An 18,364-nucleotide genomic window follows, 5' to 3' on the forward strand; every position below is an offset into this window, starting at 1 on the left:
CTGTAGCCCTTTTTCATTTTCTTTTCCCTCACTGAATATTGCCTCACTCCATGAAATGGTACAAGTCAATTACAAGCAGGAGCGGTAATCAGGAAGGGACAAGTCTCACTATAGTTAATAAAGGATCGTCTTTCCCCACAATTACTCTTCAGCAAGGGGATTAATTAGTATATTCTTTAAAAACTGTTTTCTATGTGCCACCTTCAGACAAGTGCAGCTTTGGTGTGATATGTGATGCTGTTGTAATAGGAACCTAGACCTGGTAACTAATCTTCATTATTAAATACTTGATTTTAAGTGTCATATAGATTTTCCTCTGCCTCCTCAGAGGTAACTCTTAACCTTCATATAAATTCTAGGTAAAATGGAAGTAACTATCTCCTACGAACTCATGGACATCCAGAGGATGAGCTTCTGTACAATATTTTAGTGGTTTAGGACAGGAGTATGAAAAGTATGTTGATTTCCTTTGACCAAAGCATGACTTTACTTTTTCTGCTTTGCTCTTCCTTATAAACTGTGTTGGACAGGAGTCTAATAACATAGTTGGGATGCTGGCCATACCTATGACCTCTATCAGAAATCTTGCCTCTGATGCCTCTGATGGAGTGGTGTATTTAAAGTATTGGCAGGGGGAAAAAGCCCAGTCAACCCAGAACACCATGCATAGTGAAAATATTTTTAAAAAATTAAGGTGAAGGGGTGCCTGGGTGGCTAAGTGGTTAAGCCTCTGCTTTTGGCTCAGGTTGTGATCCTGGAGTCCTGGGATTGAGTCCCACATCGGGCTCCCTGCAGGGAGCCTGCTTCTCCCTCTGCCTATGTCTCTGCCTCTCTCTGTGTGTCTCTCATGAATCAATAAATAAAATCTTAAAAAAAAAAACCTAAGGTGAGACTTTTGCATATGATAAAAACTGAGAGGACTCAATGGCAAAAGATATGTACCACCACAAATGTTCAATCAAAAATTTTCAGGTAGGAGTATTATTACCAGATGAAAACTTAGTTGCACAAATGAAAAACACTGTAAATGGTAAAAATGAACCTAAATATAAAGGGTATTTTTCCTTATTTTTAATAAATTTAAGAGATATTTGATTAAAGTAAGTAATAAAAGCTTAACTGTAGGGCTTATAATATATGTACACATAAAATGTACAGCAAAGTAACAATAAAGGAGGGAGGAATTGGAAATATATTGTACAATTCCTAAAGAATATATAAAGCAATATAGTATTTTAACACAGCTATGACAAGTTAAAGTTGTTTATTTTAAATTTTCAAAGAACCATTAATTATTTAGAGAGGTAAGGCTAAAAGTTACTAGGAAAGACAAAATGGATTCATGAAAAATAATCCAAAAGAAGAAGGAAAAAGGGAAATAGAGAATAAATGGAAAAAAAATTTTAAAAAATAGCAAGATGAAATTCAATCATATTAATAAAGTAAATTTAAATGGTTTAAATACCCAAATTAAGTGGCAGAGATAAAAATACAAACAAACCAACCAGCAACAGAGTCAACAATGCCTTGTGAACAAGAAACCTCTTAAAACAGAAGTCAATACACTATGGCTCATGGGCTAAATCTAACCTGGAGTATGTTTTTTTATTTTTTAAGGCTTTGTTAATATCAGACAAAGTTGACATCAGAACAAAGAATATCAAGAAGGATAAAGAGAAGCACTAGGCAATGATAAATGGGTCAATTCATCATCTAGACATAAATACTTAAATACATATGAACAAAGCTTTAATAACATGAAGTAAAACCTAATAGAATTAAAAGGAAACATAGTCATAACAATAACTGGGGACTTCAACACTCCTTTCTCAGTAATTGAAAGACAAAGCAAAAAAAAAATAAAAAATGGTATAGATGTAGGTGCCTGAACACTACAAAGAAGTTAACCGAAAAAGCAATGATTGACTATTCTACCCAATAACAACAGAATATACATTCTTCTCAAGTGCACATGAAATATCCACCAAGGCAGGTCACATGCTGGTCATAAAACAAATCCCAACAAAGTTAAAAAGAACAGAAAGTATATAAAGTATGTTCTCTAACCTAAATGGAAATAGACTAGAAATCAATAGCCCATTATGGAAAATCCCAAAACATTTAGAAATTAAATATATATATATATTTATTTAAGATTTTATTTATTTATTCGTGAGAGACACACAAAGAGAGGCAGAGACACAGGCAGAGGGAGAAGCAGACTCCTTGTGGGGAACCCAATGCAGGACTTGATCCCAGGACCCCGGGACCATGACCTGAGCCAAAGGCAGAGGCTCAAACACTGAGCCACTCAGGTGCCCCCAGAAATTAAATATATTTCTAAATAACCTATGGATCAAAGGAGGAGACAAAGAGAACTATGTTTTGAACTGAATGAGAATAAACAGAAAACAAATATGAGTTGAAACTAAAGCACACTTAGAGGGAAATGTATAGTATTAAATGAATATATTAGGAAATCATCTAAGCTTCCTAATTTAAGGAACTACAAACAGAGGATGAAATAAACTAAAATCAAGTAAAAGGACAGACATAAAGATAAAAGTATGAATAAATAAAATTGAAAGCAGAAAAGAAACAGAAAATCAATGACACCAAAAGTCATTCTAATAAAATTAAAACTCTGGCCAAACTGATGAAAGAAAGAGATAAGTAGAGTAGGGAGACGAGAGAGAGAAGGAAAGGGAAACACAAGACACCAATGATCAATATCAGAGATAAAAGAGAGAAAATTCCTATGGATTATATATATGTTAAAAGATAGAGAACATTACAAAAAAGAAGCATTATGACAATGAATTTGATAATTTAAATTACTGGTTCCCAGCCAACAGGGGTCAATTAGACAGTTTGAGTTGTCACAACTAGGGGGCTTGCTCCTGGCATCTAGTGAGTAGAGGCCCAGGATGCTGTTAAACATCCTATCATGCAAAGGACACCCTCTCATGATAAAGAATTATCTTACCACAACATCACTTTGGTTGAGAAACCCTAACTTAGATGAAATGGTCATATTTCTTAAAAGGTGTTAACTACCAGTCGTCTCAAGAAGAAACAAATGTAATGGAATAAATCTGTATCTATAAAATTGAATTCACAGTTCAAAATTTTGTACAAAAGAAAAGTCCAGGATTCCATGAACTCACAGGTTCTTACATTTTGGAAGAAATAATACCAATTTTACACACATTATTCTAGAACATAGAAAATAGAGGTAACATCTCCCAACTCATTTTGTGAAACCATTATCCTGTGACCAAAACCAGACAATGCAAGAAAATCAGTGACTAATATTCTTCATGATTACAGCTGTAATAAGTTTTAATAACAGTGGTTGAAAGCCAACAATTCATAAAAAGGATAATAAATCATGACCAATTGGGGTTAACTGCAGGAATGCAAGATTTATTCAATATTAGAGAATCATCTATTTAATTCACAATATCAACAGACTAAAAAACAATATCACTAAAGCATTATGCAAAGCACCTGAAAACCTTCAACATCCATTTATGATCAAAGCTGTCAGGAAAAAAAAAAAAAAAAAAGCTCTCAGCAAACAGGGATAAAAGGGACTCCCCTTGGTCTGATAAAAGGCATCTACCAGAAGCCTACAGCATACCTCTAAACTTAATGGTGAAAAAGCAAGCAGGGAATCCTCTCTCATTATTCCTACTTAGCAATATACTGAGTTCTGAGCCACCGAAATAAAGCAAAAGACAGAGAGAGTGAGAGAATAAGAGTAGTTTACACATTAGAAAGAGATTTAAAACTGCCTATATCAACAGATCATATAATTATCATATAGAAAATCCCAAAGAATCTTTGAGTTTAGCAAGATCACAGACTATAAGGTCAATATAAAACATCACATTTTATATGCTAGCAATGAACGGCTGGAAGTTAAAACATAATACTATTTGCAATAACATCCCAAAAAAAAGGAATATTGATTAAAGTTAACAAAAATGTAAAAGCTTTGTTCCCTGAAACTATGGAACACTGAGGAGAGAAATCATGCCATATTATGGACTGAAAGATTCAATGTTAACTTATTAATCCTCACCTTAGTGAGCTAAGATGAGCTAAGGATTAATTAAATGTAATCCCAAACAAAATTCTAGTAGGGTTTTTTGTTTTTGTTTTGCAGATAAGCTCATTATAAAATTTGTAAAGAGAAGGAAAGGAACCCAAACAGTTTATTTTGAAAAACCAAGGCCAAGTTAGAGGGCTCATATGACTTAATTTTGAGGTTTACCATAAAGCTATGAAGTATGGTGTTGGCAAAAGAATATATAGATCCATGGAACGGAAATCTAGAAATAGAACCACACATTTATGGTCAGTTGACATCCAACAACTATACCAAGGTAATCCAGTGGGGTACAGGATAGTCTTTGCAATAGTGGTGCAGAAGTAATTGGTATTAATATTAATATTGATATTAATATTAATATCCAAAAAAAGGAACCTCAACCCATACCTCATACCATATACAAAACTTAACTTGAGATGGGCAGCAGACCTAAATGTAAAACCTAAAACTTCTGAAAGAGAATATCATTGTAGAATTAAGATAAGGAAAGTTTTCTTAGTTAAGACAGAAGAATCAAAAAAGAAACACTGACAAATTATACTTTATCAAAATTAAAAATTATTCTTTGAAAGACACTTTCATTTTTAAGGAAATTAAAAGATAAGCCACAAACTGGGAGAAACTTTTGAAAAACACACATCTGTTAAAGAACTTCTTTCCAGAATATATATAGAAAATTCTCAAAACTAATAAGAAAACAACCCAATTAAAAAGAAAGGAGCTGGCAGCTCCAGTGGCACAGCGGTTTAGCACCGCCTGCAGCCCAGGGCGTGATCCTGGAGACCCTGGATCGAGTCCCACATCAGGCTCTCTGCATGGAGCCTGCTTCTCCCTCTGCCTGTCTCTGCCTCTCTCTCTCTCTCTCTCTCTCTCTGTGTCTCTCTGAATAAATAAATAAAATCTTTAAAAAGGGAGGGAGGGAGGGAGGGAGGGAGGGAGGAAGGAAGGAAGGAAGGAAGGAAGGTAGGAAGGAAGGAGCGAGCTGGGGCTCCTGGGTGGCTCAGTTGGTTAAGCATCTGCCTTCGTTCAGGTCATGATCTCAGGTCCTGGGATCAAGCCCCACATCAGGCTCCTTGCTCAGCAGGGAGTCTGCTTCCCCCTCCCCCTACTCATGCTCTCTCTCTCTCTCAAATAAATAAATAAAATCTTTTAAAAAAAGGAGCAAAAGATTTGAATACACACTTCACAAAGGAAAAGATAGATGACAAATAAGGAAGAGATTGGATGGCAAATAAGCATATGAAAAGATGCATAAAATATCAGTCAGTAGGGAAATGCATATTAAAACCACACTACTAACAGACAACCAGACACCCATTAGAATGGCTAAACTTAAAAAAAAAAAAAAAAGAAAGAAAAAAAAGAAAAAAAGCGTGAGGCACCTGGCAGTCTGAGTCAGTGGAGCGCGTGATTCTTGAGGTTGAGTTTGGGCCCCACACTGAGTAAAGGAATTACTTAAAAATAAAATCTAGAAAGAAAAAAAAGCCTTATAATACCCAATGCTGACAAGGATGCAGAGGAACTGAAACATTCACAAAATGCTAGTGGGACACAAAATGCTACATATAACTACTTTAAGAAATAGTTTGGCAATTTTAGAAAAAAAATTAAGAATATACTTACCAAATTACCAATCAATCCCTCTCCTAGGTATTTACACAAGAAAATGAAAGCATATACATAGACATGTATGTGAATGCTTATTCTTTTTATTTAAATTCAATTAATTAACATATATTCTTAGTTTCAGAGGTAGAGGTCAGTGATTCATCAGTCTTACATAACATCTAGTGCTCATTATATCATAGACTGTACTTAATGTCCATCACCCAGTTACCCCCTCTTCCCACCCTCCTCCCTGCCCCAGCAACCCTGTTTGTTTCTATGATTAAGAGTATCTTATGGTTTATTTCCCTCTCTGATTTTGTCCTAAGTTTTATTTTTCCCTTGAACGCTTATTCTGACAACTGGTATACAACAATGTAATTCAATGTTAACCATACAGAGTTAACATCACATTCTAGAAGTTTAAAGGCAGTATCCAACAAGATTGCCCTTACTTCAGATGCCAAGCACACTTGGAAGTGCCCAGGCCACTTGTATTTTTGATTAACTGGCTACAAAACCAGGGGTTCCCACAACCTCTTATTTCAATAATTCCCTAAATTACTCACAGAATTCAGAAAAGCACTATAATTTCATTACAGTTTTACTATAAATTATACAAATCAGGACAGTCAAATGAAGAGACACGTTGCTAAGTTCTGGGAGATTCCACAGTGCAGAGCTGCAGAGCTTCCTTGCCTCCTTCCCATGGAATCAGGGTGGGTCAAGCTTTTAGCACAATAATGTGTTTGTTGTCCAACCAGAGAACTCTACTGAACTTTGATGTCCAAAGTTCTTACTGGACTTCCATGACAGAGTGACCATTGATTGGATCATTGGCCACATACTTGAACTCAATTTCCAGTCCCCCTCTTCTCACCAAAGGTCCCAGACCTCTTAATCTCATGATTGATCCTTCTGGTGACCAGCTCCCATCCTGTCAACTCATCTCTTTAGCATTAATGCAGGTGATCTAAGGGGCTCATGAATAGTAAAGACACCCCCATTACATGGGAAATTCCATGAATTTAGAGTTGACCAGGGTTAGGAGTCAAGGGGAGAGGCCAAATTCTTTATTACACAACCATGTTTACAGTAGCATTATTTATAATTATCGAGGCCTTGAAATAAGCCAGTGTCCTTCAACTGATGAGTAGATAAAACAACTGTGGTTATCCATACTATGGAATATTAACAATAAAAAGGATGAATTATTGAAACGTGTCACAACACAGATGAATTTCAAAAACAATATAAAAATGTTTTTACATAGTCATTGTAAATGTAGTATCTATACAAAACTGTTTTGTGATCTGAAGCATCAGAAGCATAAATTCTTTTTATAAAACCATAATAATTTCATTCAGCTCCAGGTTTTGCAATCCTCAGTACTATTTATGTTTTGGACCAGAAAGTTCTTTGCTGTGGGGTGCTATAGGATGTTGAGCTACATTCCTGGCCCCTACTCATTAAAGATGCTAGTAGCAACTTCTCTGGTTCCAATAATAAAAAATGTCCAGATATTCCCATACATTCCATGAAGAGTATATCCACCTTCATTTGGAAACTACTAAATTAGTCAAACATAACTTTTACATTTTCATAATCTTAAATGTTCTGTGGAGACAAAGATAACTTACTCAATTCATTAAATCAGTGTAGGAAATTCATGATATTCAAATTAGGCTTTCCATAGGAAAATATATCCAAGTTTTATAAAAATTAGAAACTGTAGAGTAATATTACTTTTCACACTAAGGCAAAGACATAGTTGTTTTGAACCTAAATTATTAAAACTGTCCAATTTGTCCTAGTATTTACTTCATTTAGTAATATTTTTTTCTACATTAATATATCTAATTATTAAAACAAGGTCTTAGCACTGTTATTTGGTAATTTATGCACTTTTTTGTTTATCTTGCATCTCAGTAATCTAGGCCACTAATTTAAAGAAAGACTTTTTCCACCTCACTTCCTTCAGCAAGTATTCGAGTTTCCTTAAAGAATTAGCACACTTATCCACTAGACCTTTTTTTTACTTTGTCTCTGAAACTTCTTTGATTCTTTTAAATTTATGTTAAGTCCTTAGTCTATTGATGCAATCAGAATAAGAGCTTCATTAAATTTAAGACTTTATAATCTAATTTATCAATTATGGAGACAATGGTATACAAGTCAACTCTTGAGCAACTCTTTTCCAACTCTTGAGCAATAAAAGAAACTCTGGAGGAGTTTAGTTCTAAATTTCTTCCTACTTCAGTATTTATGTGTATTTTGTTTTTAATACAAAGATCTTTTCCGTATCTTCACCTGGTTCATTGGGGGGTTTTTTGTTTGTTCTTAAAGAAATAAGACAGAAAAAAAATCAGGCTAAGCAGCATCCTTCCGGTTGCAATAAAAAGTCATGAAGCTCTTGACAAGCCAAAAGTAATCTTTCTTTCAATCTCAGTCCCATTCTTTCATACATACATAATGATATAACTGTTATACAAACCAAGGAAAATCCTTAAGTTTCAACTCTTACCCTAACACCAAATTAAACTAATTTCAATTTTTAGAAAATCTTTTTGTGCATTCTCTATTTGGTGGTTAATCTGTATTTTAAAATAATACCCAATAGTGCTTATAATCAATTTTTATGCCCAATTAATTTTCCAGGAGTTAAGGCAATGAAGTGGGTGAATGCCAGCCATAAATGCAGTATTACAAACAATTTGTAGAAAAGCTTTTTTCTTTTCCATTTACAAACAACTTGCAGGCTCACTTTTATAACCACAACCTGAATGAAAAATAAAGAACAAAACTCACCAATTCATGGTAGCAGCTTTGTAAGGAGGGAGTTCAAAGACGAGGACTGCAGGAAGCCGCTTTCCAGCAGGCATAAAAACTCTTTTCCTGAAATTTTTTTTTTTTTTTTTAGGTTACAGTACTGTATGAATAAGACAACATGGAGGATTCTACTGCTAGAAGGAAAACCTGTGGGCTGGAATGTGAATGTCTCAATCTCACAGGTAGGACCAGCTATTGGCCTGATTAAATCTATGTCTGAAATGCCAGTAAGATATTGAGAATCCCTGAGACAAAAGACAAATGACTCCTTGATAATCAGAGAGCAACACCCAGCTTCCCAACATTGCTTCTATCAATGCAGAAATAAAGCAGCTGTGCACTTAATTAAAACCAGAACCTGATTTGACCAAGACCCAGGAAAAGAATTAGAGGGAAAGCAAAAGAAAACAGTCAGCAGGGGTAGAAGTTCTAATTGTGGAATGAGGTTCATCCCTGAAGGCAAAGTGAGTGCATTAGGTGAGTCACTGGGCATCCCAGTGAGATTTGCACCTGTCCAAGGAAAACTCAAGGAATAGGAGCATTTGGGGAAGAAGGCATTTACTTGCAGAGTGCAAGGGAGTTTTCAGGCTCTAGGACTGGCTCACAAAATAAAAAGGACAATAGTTATCTTAAAGAGATTCCCACAATAGTGTCATAGAGTTAATAGCCTGATTGTGACAATTTTCTCAATCATTCATCTCACATCTTCAAGGAAAAAACTCATTTTCTCAGGTTGCAAAATCCCTTTCTTCCTCCTCCCTCCCCTCAACTATGGGATGCTTCCTTAAATAAAGACAAGGTAAAATATTTGGTTTTGCTGCCCCCCACTTTGCCCCCACCTTTCCCCTCCTCTTAAGGCTGAGTTAGGCATCCCTTTTTCATTCTCCCTACAAGGCAAGCCACAGATTTGTCAGGTGTTTGCTTATGGAGAAAAGACATACTCTTGTGAATGAGCACAAATTGGTTCTCAACTGGTGGTAATTTTGCCCCAGACATAATTTAGCAGTGTCTGGAGACATTCTTGGTTATCACAACTGGGAGTGCTACAGGAATGATCTAGTGGGTAGAGCTCAGAGATGCTGTTAAACATCCTGTCATGCACAGGACAACTCCCACAACGTATTATGTGGCCCAAAATGTCAATAGCACTGCTGAGAAACTATGGTACGACTATAATGAGACAACCACAGTTGAGATTTCATCCTGAGCACTTACCAGTTTGAACCTTTGGATAAATGACTCAATCACTATATGCCTGAGTTCTCCCATCTATCAACTGGAGAATAGTATCTACACCTCAAAAGGTTGTTTTTTGAGTATTAAGTACTAAATAACTGTTATGGGAATCTTTATTGGAAATATACAAATCTGTTCTTCCAGCTTCTTGGAGTATATATCCATTCATATCAACATCACTTGATCTTTTTTTTTCCCCTTTTATCTACATCTAAATTCTCTTTGCTGTTTCCACCTCTAGGTACAGAGACTTCTACATGAGGGTAAATCTTATTCACTTTTAGTGCAAATCTTTATTAATAGTTATTTCTTGGGATCAAGGTATGTAGTTGAGCAAGAGTTAACACAGTAGGTAGAACTATGGTCCTTTGAAAGGCCTACTTAAAAGTTTGGCCCGTTTTCAGGTATCTGAGAACTTAGATTTCAGAAGCATTCGTACCATTCCCCAAACTGATAAAAAGTGGCTCACTATGCCTTAATTATTTGTACAAAATGTATGGCTTATGCAGAACACGTGCTTTCCTTTGGGGAGTCCAAAATTTTGGTACAAATGAGGCAAAGGGTGCCTACAGAACCCCCTCTCCCCAGCCCCCAGTAAAAATCAGTCTTGAATGATTTGTTTCCCTGGTTGCCAACAGTTCACATGTGGTCACAACTTATTGCTGGGGGCAGAACTGTCTCCTGCAAGACTCTATTGGGAGGAGAACTTGGGAGCTTATGACATTTCTCTGTTTGCCCCACGAATCCTTCTCCTTTGATCTTGTTCTGTATCTTTTTGCTGTAATAAATCCTAGCTGTGAGTAGGACTATAGGCTCTCCTGTCCTAGTGAATCACCAGGGGGTAGTCCTGGAGACTTCCAATACAAAATCCTATTTTTTATTCCACCTGATATGTAAAAGGTCCTATTTACCCTCTTAAAATGCTGCATTTCATGCATTTCTCATACACTGTACATACACGAGTTGATTAATTTTCATTCTATTAACTTTTTTTTTCTTGTGAAGTTCTAGGTTCTCAGTGGTTGTAATTTTTCCCAGGCCAAATGGTATCTGCCAGTATATATGGGTCAATGTCTGGCACACATTTTAAAAACTGAACTGTATCACATTTCTCTCTCCCCGCTGCACTTCCTAGTTGGATGTCCTATTGACCACACTAGCAAGATCCTTGGCAAATATCTTTCTCACACCTCATGGGACATACTATATTATCCCTCACTGAGTTCATTATTCTGGTACCCAGGGCCAAATCCAACTCTAATATCTGCAATAACCATCTTTTAATTTTTCACATTCTCCTTTTTCTTTCAACAACTCGACTTTCCATTAGAATGATAGGCTGAAAATAAAACTTCATATCCCAGATCCACTGGTTTTTCTATCTAGAGTCTATATTCCCTAATTAAGGATGCTTCACTTTTTCTCACCATCTAAAATTTTTCAAATCCTGTTCTTTGGGAACATTATCATCAAGCTATTAACTGGTGTTGATCACAAAAGTTTCTGTGGCTAAGTTTGGGAAGTTAGGCAAACAAAATTAAACAGACTTATTTATTACAGAACTTTTCAGAAAATTTGATAGTATCATTTGGATTATAAAGGAACATGTTAGGGTTTGGAATAGTATGTAGATCTGCATAAGTTACATGAAGTATAAAATTACTGCCCAGAAACATCTTAAATGGATCAACATTTTAGAGTATGCACTTTTGATAAATACTATGCCTGTCCACAGTAGGGTAAAAGTACAGCTGATGTCTGAGAAGTCTATGGATACAGATGCAAGACTGAAAATATTATGACCAATCAGACATAGCCACATTGTGAGTACTGAATCTATTGCCTTTAGAATTGAAATATTAATTAAAAATGAGATCAAAAACTGTTAATAGATTACTTATTACAGCTTGTTCTATGGGAAAATTACTTTATAATTTCACATGATAGGTAAGTGTAAAGTCTCTACAACACTGTGATCATAAATTACTTGCCCCATAAATGGAAAAATTAAATCCAGTAAGCTGTCAGTAATCACTCAACAGCTCTTCTATCAATCTGGAACTTGAATTGCTTGATTTCTAAAATGAAAAGAAAGGAAAATACAGATACTAAAACTAAGACCATTGAACAAGCACTTTTTAAAATAGTAAAAATATATCACTACTAAATAAATTCAACAAAAAGGTTTGTTAATACTTTATTAGTATTTTCTACTGGACAGAACAGAACGCAAACCAAATAAAAATTTTAATCTTCTTTTAGTTCAATAAAAATAACTGACATTCTGATTGTTGTTTCTTCTTTGTTAAAGAAGGAAAGTATTGATAGAATAGTTAGGCACACAGTTGACATTTACTGTACAATGATATGCACAAGTTATCTTTTAACAACTATAATCCTAAGATGTGCTCTTTATATTTTTCCCTTGTAATACAGGAGCCATACTCCTATAAGCAAAATTTACTAATAACAAAATAATTTTACAAGGAGTGACAAAAAAGACTTTTAAAACAAGTCCTTAAATAAAAGGATGCAGAAACAACGGAATGTAAGTCGTTGGGTTAAGAAGACAGTTTAAACTAGATCTCAAAACATTAAAAATTCATTTATTTTACAATTACTCAAATACACATGCATTAAATGAAAATATTGCACAAAATTAAAATTTTAGAATGTGAAATTTATATTGTTCTTAATTTTTTAAAAATTGATACACTTTCTGGTAGCACTTAACTGTTTGATTTTTTCCAAACACCAGCAGCACAAACTTAAAATGAGCGAACAGAAATATTCAAGAAAGTTTTTAATTTTTTTTTTTAAATTAAGGCTAACCAAGTGCATCCATTGGTCAATGGCACAATTTTTTCAGCAACTATTCAGAACACCCTAATCATAGGAAATGCCCAGCTAAGTGCTATATTTAAATCATACAATCAATTTTTAGGTGAATGAACTATACGTTAGTAGTGATAGTTTCTAAATAGTTTATAGGTTACCCCCCCAAAAATCAGAAAACCCAAACAGAGAATGATCAATTTTGAAGGTTCTTGCCTAAAGGCACCACTGACATAGAAACACATTCAAAAATCAAATATCAGAAGACTTAAAGCCTCTTCAGGTATATATTTATATATGCAATAAATGCATTAAATGTAATAACTTTATTAAACATAGTACACTGTACTTGACTTATGGATTAAATATTTTACACACAGCTTGACCAAGTCATTCAAAAAGTATTCTAATTTTAGCATGACCACAGCTCTCTCTGATGTAAAACATAGATGTGCATAGAGAAAATGCACAACCGTTTACATAGACAACCATTTGACATTTCTGCTTTTGAAATATAAACTCTTTAAAACAAAAATTATTTAAAAAACTCATTTACTCATAGTTTTTGGTATGATTGCAGTTACCTTGCAGGGCTCTGTTACGAAAAGTTGCAATCCTGCAGGACCTTTCTTTCCCTGGTTGATGGCCAGCACTCCTCACATTATCTGGAAACGCTTTTCATATGTACACACTAGGCTCTCAAATGATTTCTTGTTTACTCTTAGACTTATTTATGTCAAAAATATACTTAAAATGGGCAAGGGTATATTTGAAAATCATTGCACTTATGGCCATGCTGTTGCTTTCTACAGACATGTTTCACAAATCCTCACTTTTAAAGCCTGGGGCATGGGGAGGGACCACGGCAGCAAGAGACACATTGGGAAGAAAAAATATTACTTCTTCCACCAGAGTCAATAAGGATCTTTTCTCATTTGCAAATTGCAATGAAAAGGATTTCATTTATGTAATTCGTTAGACATGCAACACATGCTGAATATATGCATACGTAAGTATGCACAACAGCATTATTAATAAATATGATTATTATTATAAAGCTTTAAAGGAAGGCTTTATTCTGTTATTAGGCTTCACTTTGTAAGTAGGATCTCAGTGAAAACAAGAGAATAACATCTTGTTCCAATCTTAAAGCTCCCAAATAATTGGGATACCGATACTCTGTCCCTTTATCTTAAGCACCCAGACGTTCTTTTGATACCAGGATCTTGGCTCAGTGGTCTGATAAGTAGCTTCACTATTTTAAGGTTGTAGTGTTAAATATTTTTAAAACAAAAAACTCTGACATACCCAAACCCTTAGTCAGTGTAAGTATTTAAAAGTATGCAGAAATCCTGCATACAAGGGATATGAAGACTTCCAAGATGGACAAATGAAGAATGAGAAAACTATAAGAAACGCAGAGGTTCCAAAACTGGAAAAGGTAATTTGTTGTTGTTGGTATAAAATTATTTCAGGGACTTAAATGTATACACCCAGGGGTTTCGCCAACTTGCTTTATTTAGTAGAATTTTACATTATGCAAAATATAAATAAAAGCATATTTTAAAAAATATTATAGTTCTGTTTTCATTATTTATTTTCACATATATACAATAATAGAATTAGGAATTTTTCTGTTTACATAGGACTAATAAGCTCATTTAATCCTTTGATTTGCTACTTTTGCAATCACCTAAGGTATGTCTAGATCACACAATTTAAAATTATCACACTGTAACTTTCAATAGTGCTGTTTTTTTAAATTTCCATATTTTTAAAATAACTGGATGTATTTGGCAGTTCTTTCAAGAGATTATACTCCTTATTATATAATCAGTAATCTCTTAAAGATTAAAAAAACTGTAATAATTTTGAAACTTAAGTGAGAGTGCCACTATACGTTTTTTTGCACACAGAATACCAAAAGAAAACTTATGATTGAGTACCATAAGAGCAAAATAGAGCCCCAAAGCACATAAGAATCAATTAAAATCTTTTATACCAATGAATAACAAATCCAATCAAAATCTATTTTTGATTGGTTTTACTTTGTCACAAAACTGTAATTAGGGTATAAGGTTATTTCATACTTTTAAGGGCATCCTGTCACTTTCCCCAGACCTGAAGCAGATGTTCCAAAGATCATTCACCTGGCTAATCCACATTATATCAAAATTCTGATAAAGACCTATAAAATTATGCAAAAAAAAATCCCTCCAAATCATACATTGCTCAGTCTCCCACTGTTAAACAAATTAGCCAGTTTAACTGTGAACCATTGTTTTGTGCTTTCCTTAGCTCTCATGTATACATTCTGGCACTTTGTCATTGTTGGAGAATGCTGATTAGTTTGAAATGGAAGAGACCAACGTCATTCTTGCTTGAGAAGGGGGCAGTATCCTCTCAATGTTGCAAAAAATATGCACCAAATCATTTAAGACACAGAAATCTCTCTTGGTAGTGGCTGGATTATGGATGAGGATGAGAAGAACCACAGTCTTATGGATGTATTATTAATCTATTTTGAGACACTAAAAGACTGGTGCGACATGACAGTATATGAGTTAAGCCCCAGAAGGTCTGTCCATATTATTAGTCCTGGACAAAATGAACACCAGCTTCATAGATTGGAGTGTCACCTTTTCTGTAAAGAAGGCGCTTGAGTAGTTTGAAGTTTCTGTTTATATTTCTGTATCTGCTTTGACCGTGAATGCAGTTTGTTGAAAAGTTCACGAAATTTATACTGTGGAAACAAGGTTTCCAAAAAGCCTTCCAAGAAGACATAAACCATTCTCCTATTTAACTGGTTGTGCTGAAACATTTCAAAGACACGAAGAATACCTTTCCGTGTTGTCTCAGCCCCAATAATGTGCTTCAATTCATCTAAATGAAGAGGGGGAAAAATAAACAGAAGTCATTATTCATATAGAGGAAACACAAGGCCAAACTATGCTCTAAGTTAACTAAAGAATGTAAAGTACACAGCAAGGTAATAAATAGGAGGTATTTAGTTCATGTATTTCAGCTATGTATTATAATTGACACTTAGAATTTACACGTCTGCATGCATCCATCTCCTTATGTAATAATAGATACTGGGGATGATAAAGCACAGGGAAACAGCAACAGGATCTAGACTGTGAAACCCCAAATAAGAATTACAATCCTGTCCTTTAATATCTATATGATATTCACCCATCCTGAATTTCTTTATCTGTAAAATGGAGATTTATAATAACCAAATCCTTGTAACTGTTAGAATTTAGAGAGCTTAATGAAATGTTGAAAAGTGATCTGCAAAGACTAAAACACTATGCAGATAGTCTTACTGTGTCTAATGCACAGTAAGAAATAGTGTAAGTAAATGATGTATGGAAGTTGATTAATGATCTCAAAAAGTTTGCAACAGTAACAGTATCACTCAAGTACCCCAAGTATAAAGACATTTACAGAGAGGACAATTCCACATGGCAGATCATCAAGAAAGGTTCTCTTCAAGTAAGTGATAAATGAAGGAGACTTTGCTCCCTAGGCAGGAGTTTGACAGGCACAAACAGATGATGGATTAACTCTGAGGCAGAGAACAACAACGAGCAAATGAACATTAAGTGGAAAAAACAAGGCAGGTTCAAAACACAGGGGCACTATACAGTTCGGCTAATGTTTTAGATTCTTTTTAAAAGAAAGTGGAGAGAAGAACGGAAAAAAGTGCAATGGCTATCAGAGTGAGCGAAGTGTGGAGCACCATGACATTATTACAGATACTTGAATCCGGGTTATCGTTAATTATTTATAATCAGGGTCCCAAATAGCAGTAAATACTATCTAACTGCTTTCAAAAGAAACATGAAACTTCCAAGAGGCATGTTTCTATCTAGGAGTACTATATAATTTAAAGCAAATGGCTTATGAATTTACCAAAAACAAGTAAGGGATTATGTATATATAAACATATACACCTTTATATTTAGCTTCACTTCCCTGAAGTCTTCACACAAGTGTTCTCTTCTCACACAATTGCACCTTACCCAGCATTTCCATCTTCCTGTACTATTGGTCTTGTCAGCACTTACTACTAGCTAACATACTGGCCTTATTTGTCTGCCTTGTGCTTGTGTTTCCCTAATAGAATGGAAGCTCCAAGAAGCCAAAGATAAGTGCAAAGAAAGGCCTGGCATATGATATACTCTCGATATTTACTAAACAAAGGAATTAGTCTCTTTCAGCTACATAAATCAGTTTACAGCATGACCTGATTTATGCTAACAGCATATTAAATAATATTTAATCCTAAATTCTCATTTATTTTTCAAAAATGTTATTTCTATTATTTGCTTTATTTTCTCCAAAAGCAACAGTATAGTTTGTAGGACAGAATTAATAGTCATGTGGTAAGTTTCCAACTTAACAGACAAAACAGAGATTTTAAAATCTATGATGAAAATAGAGTTCGGGACACCACTCAGTGGTTGAGCGTCTGCCTTCAGTTCAGGGTGTGATCCCAGGGTCCTGGGATTGAGTCCTACATTGGGCTCCCTGCGAGGAGCCTGCTTCTCCCTTCCTCTGCCTATGTCTCTGCCTCTCTCTAACATGAATAAATAATTTTTTTTTAAAAGTTCTAAATTAAAGAAAAACAAAGTTATAGAAAAAGAAACATATTAAATGAAGCTAATGAACTTCATAAATATTCCTTTTCCACTCAATATTCATAATTAAAATGTGGAGAAGAGATAACTATTTTCAAAGATATTCATAACTAAAGAAGGGGCCAAACAATGACCCAGTCACACAAAATTCCTTTTCATATTATACAGGCCCTCTTATTGAGAGAAGTCAAAAGGGGGACAAAGTGAGTGTAGTAAGACAGCAGTGTTCTAAAGAAGTAATTCAAATTAGACCAAAAGAATGCCAAGTATACGTTCTTTGAAATCATATTCATGTTTTAACAGAGATGAATAATGGACCAATCAGTTGTAAAGGGATTCCTTGAAAGAATTTATTCTCCGAAGTAGAACAAACATTTCCTGAAAACCTCACACTTTATGTTCTTTTATTATTTATTTGTCATTTATTTTATCATCAACTTATTCTCAAAATGGTTCCAGGGAGCAAATGAAGTAGCTAAAAGCATCACTTTTTTTTCATGGTTGAAAGCACTGGCTTTCAAGTTGCTCACCATGGAACAGAAGCCCAACAGTCACTTCCTAGCTTGGAACCTGGGCTGGAGTACTTAACCTCTTTGAACTTCCTTTTTTTTTTTTTTTTTTTCCTCTTTGAACTTCTATTTGCTCACATATAAAGCTGTGGTGTTAACAGTGCCTAGTTTCTTAATACTGTTATATTAGTGAAAAATGTAAGAGAAATGCACAGCAACAGTGCCCAATATGTGGTAAGCCATTAAACGGTAGTTACTAAAATCAAAAGGAGGCTAAACCAGCATGCTTAATGCCCAAAATTCAGAAGAACTATAAATTAGTAAAATTTTTACCAAATCTGTTCACTCACCTGGCATAATTGAAAGTAATTTAGTTTTTCCTGCAATTCTTGTTCTCATTCGAATAGCTTTATCTCTGCATGGAACAGTCTCTGCTAAAATGCCATTTGGCCAAAAGGCATCTCTATTTAAGAAAATTAAATATATTTTGTAATTTTCATTTTATAATGATAGTAGTAAATTATTCCAATTTTCTACAGAAAACAAAAATGTAAATAGAAAGCAGAAACACTTTTGAAATTTTATAG

The 18,364-nt window shown here is 34.6% G+C and overlaps 1 protein-coding gene across 8 annotated transcripts in view; it reads right to left on the bottom strand.

The window, feature by feature from the left end:
* SNX13 (sorting nexin 13) overlaps positions 1-18,364 on the bottom strand; it is a 179,882-nt gene that overhangs the window by 50,703 nt on the left and 110,815 nt on the right. For 6 of the 8 annotated variants that reach the window (XM_038557022.1, XM_038557020.1, XM_038557023.1 and 3 more), the window contains 2 exons: positions 18,128-18,240; positions 11,972-15,505 (listed from right to left, as the gene is read on the bottom strand). In XM_038557022.1, the coding sequence (XP_038412950.1) occupies positions 15,258-15,505; positions 18,128-18,240 (361 nt within the window). In that variant the 3' untranslated portion in view covers positions 11,972-15,257. Of the gene's footprint in view, positions 1-11,725; positions 11,866-11,971; positions 15,506-18,127; positions 18,241-18,364 lie in introns of those variants that run through there. The other 2 variants (XM_038557025.1, XM_038557024.1) reach the window with 2 other exon arrangements.

The sequence above is a fragment of the Canis lupus genome, chromosome 14 (assembly GCF_011100685.1).
Source record: "Canis lupus familiaris isolate Mischka breed German Shepherd chromosome 14, alternate assembly UU_Cfam_GSD_1.0, whole genome shotgun sequence".
NCBI classification, from domain to species: Eukaryota; Metazoa; Chordata; class Mammalia; order Carnivora; family Canidae; genus Canis; species Canis lupus.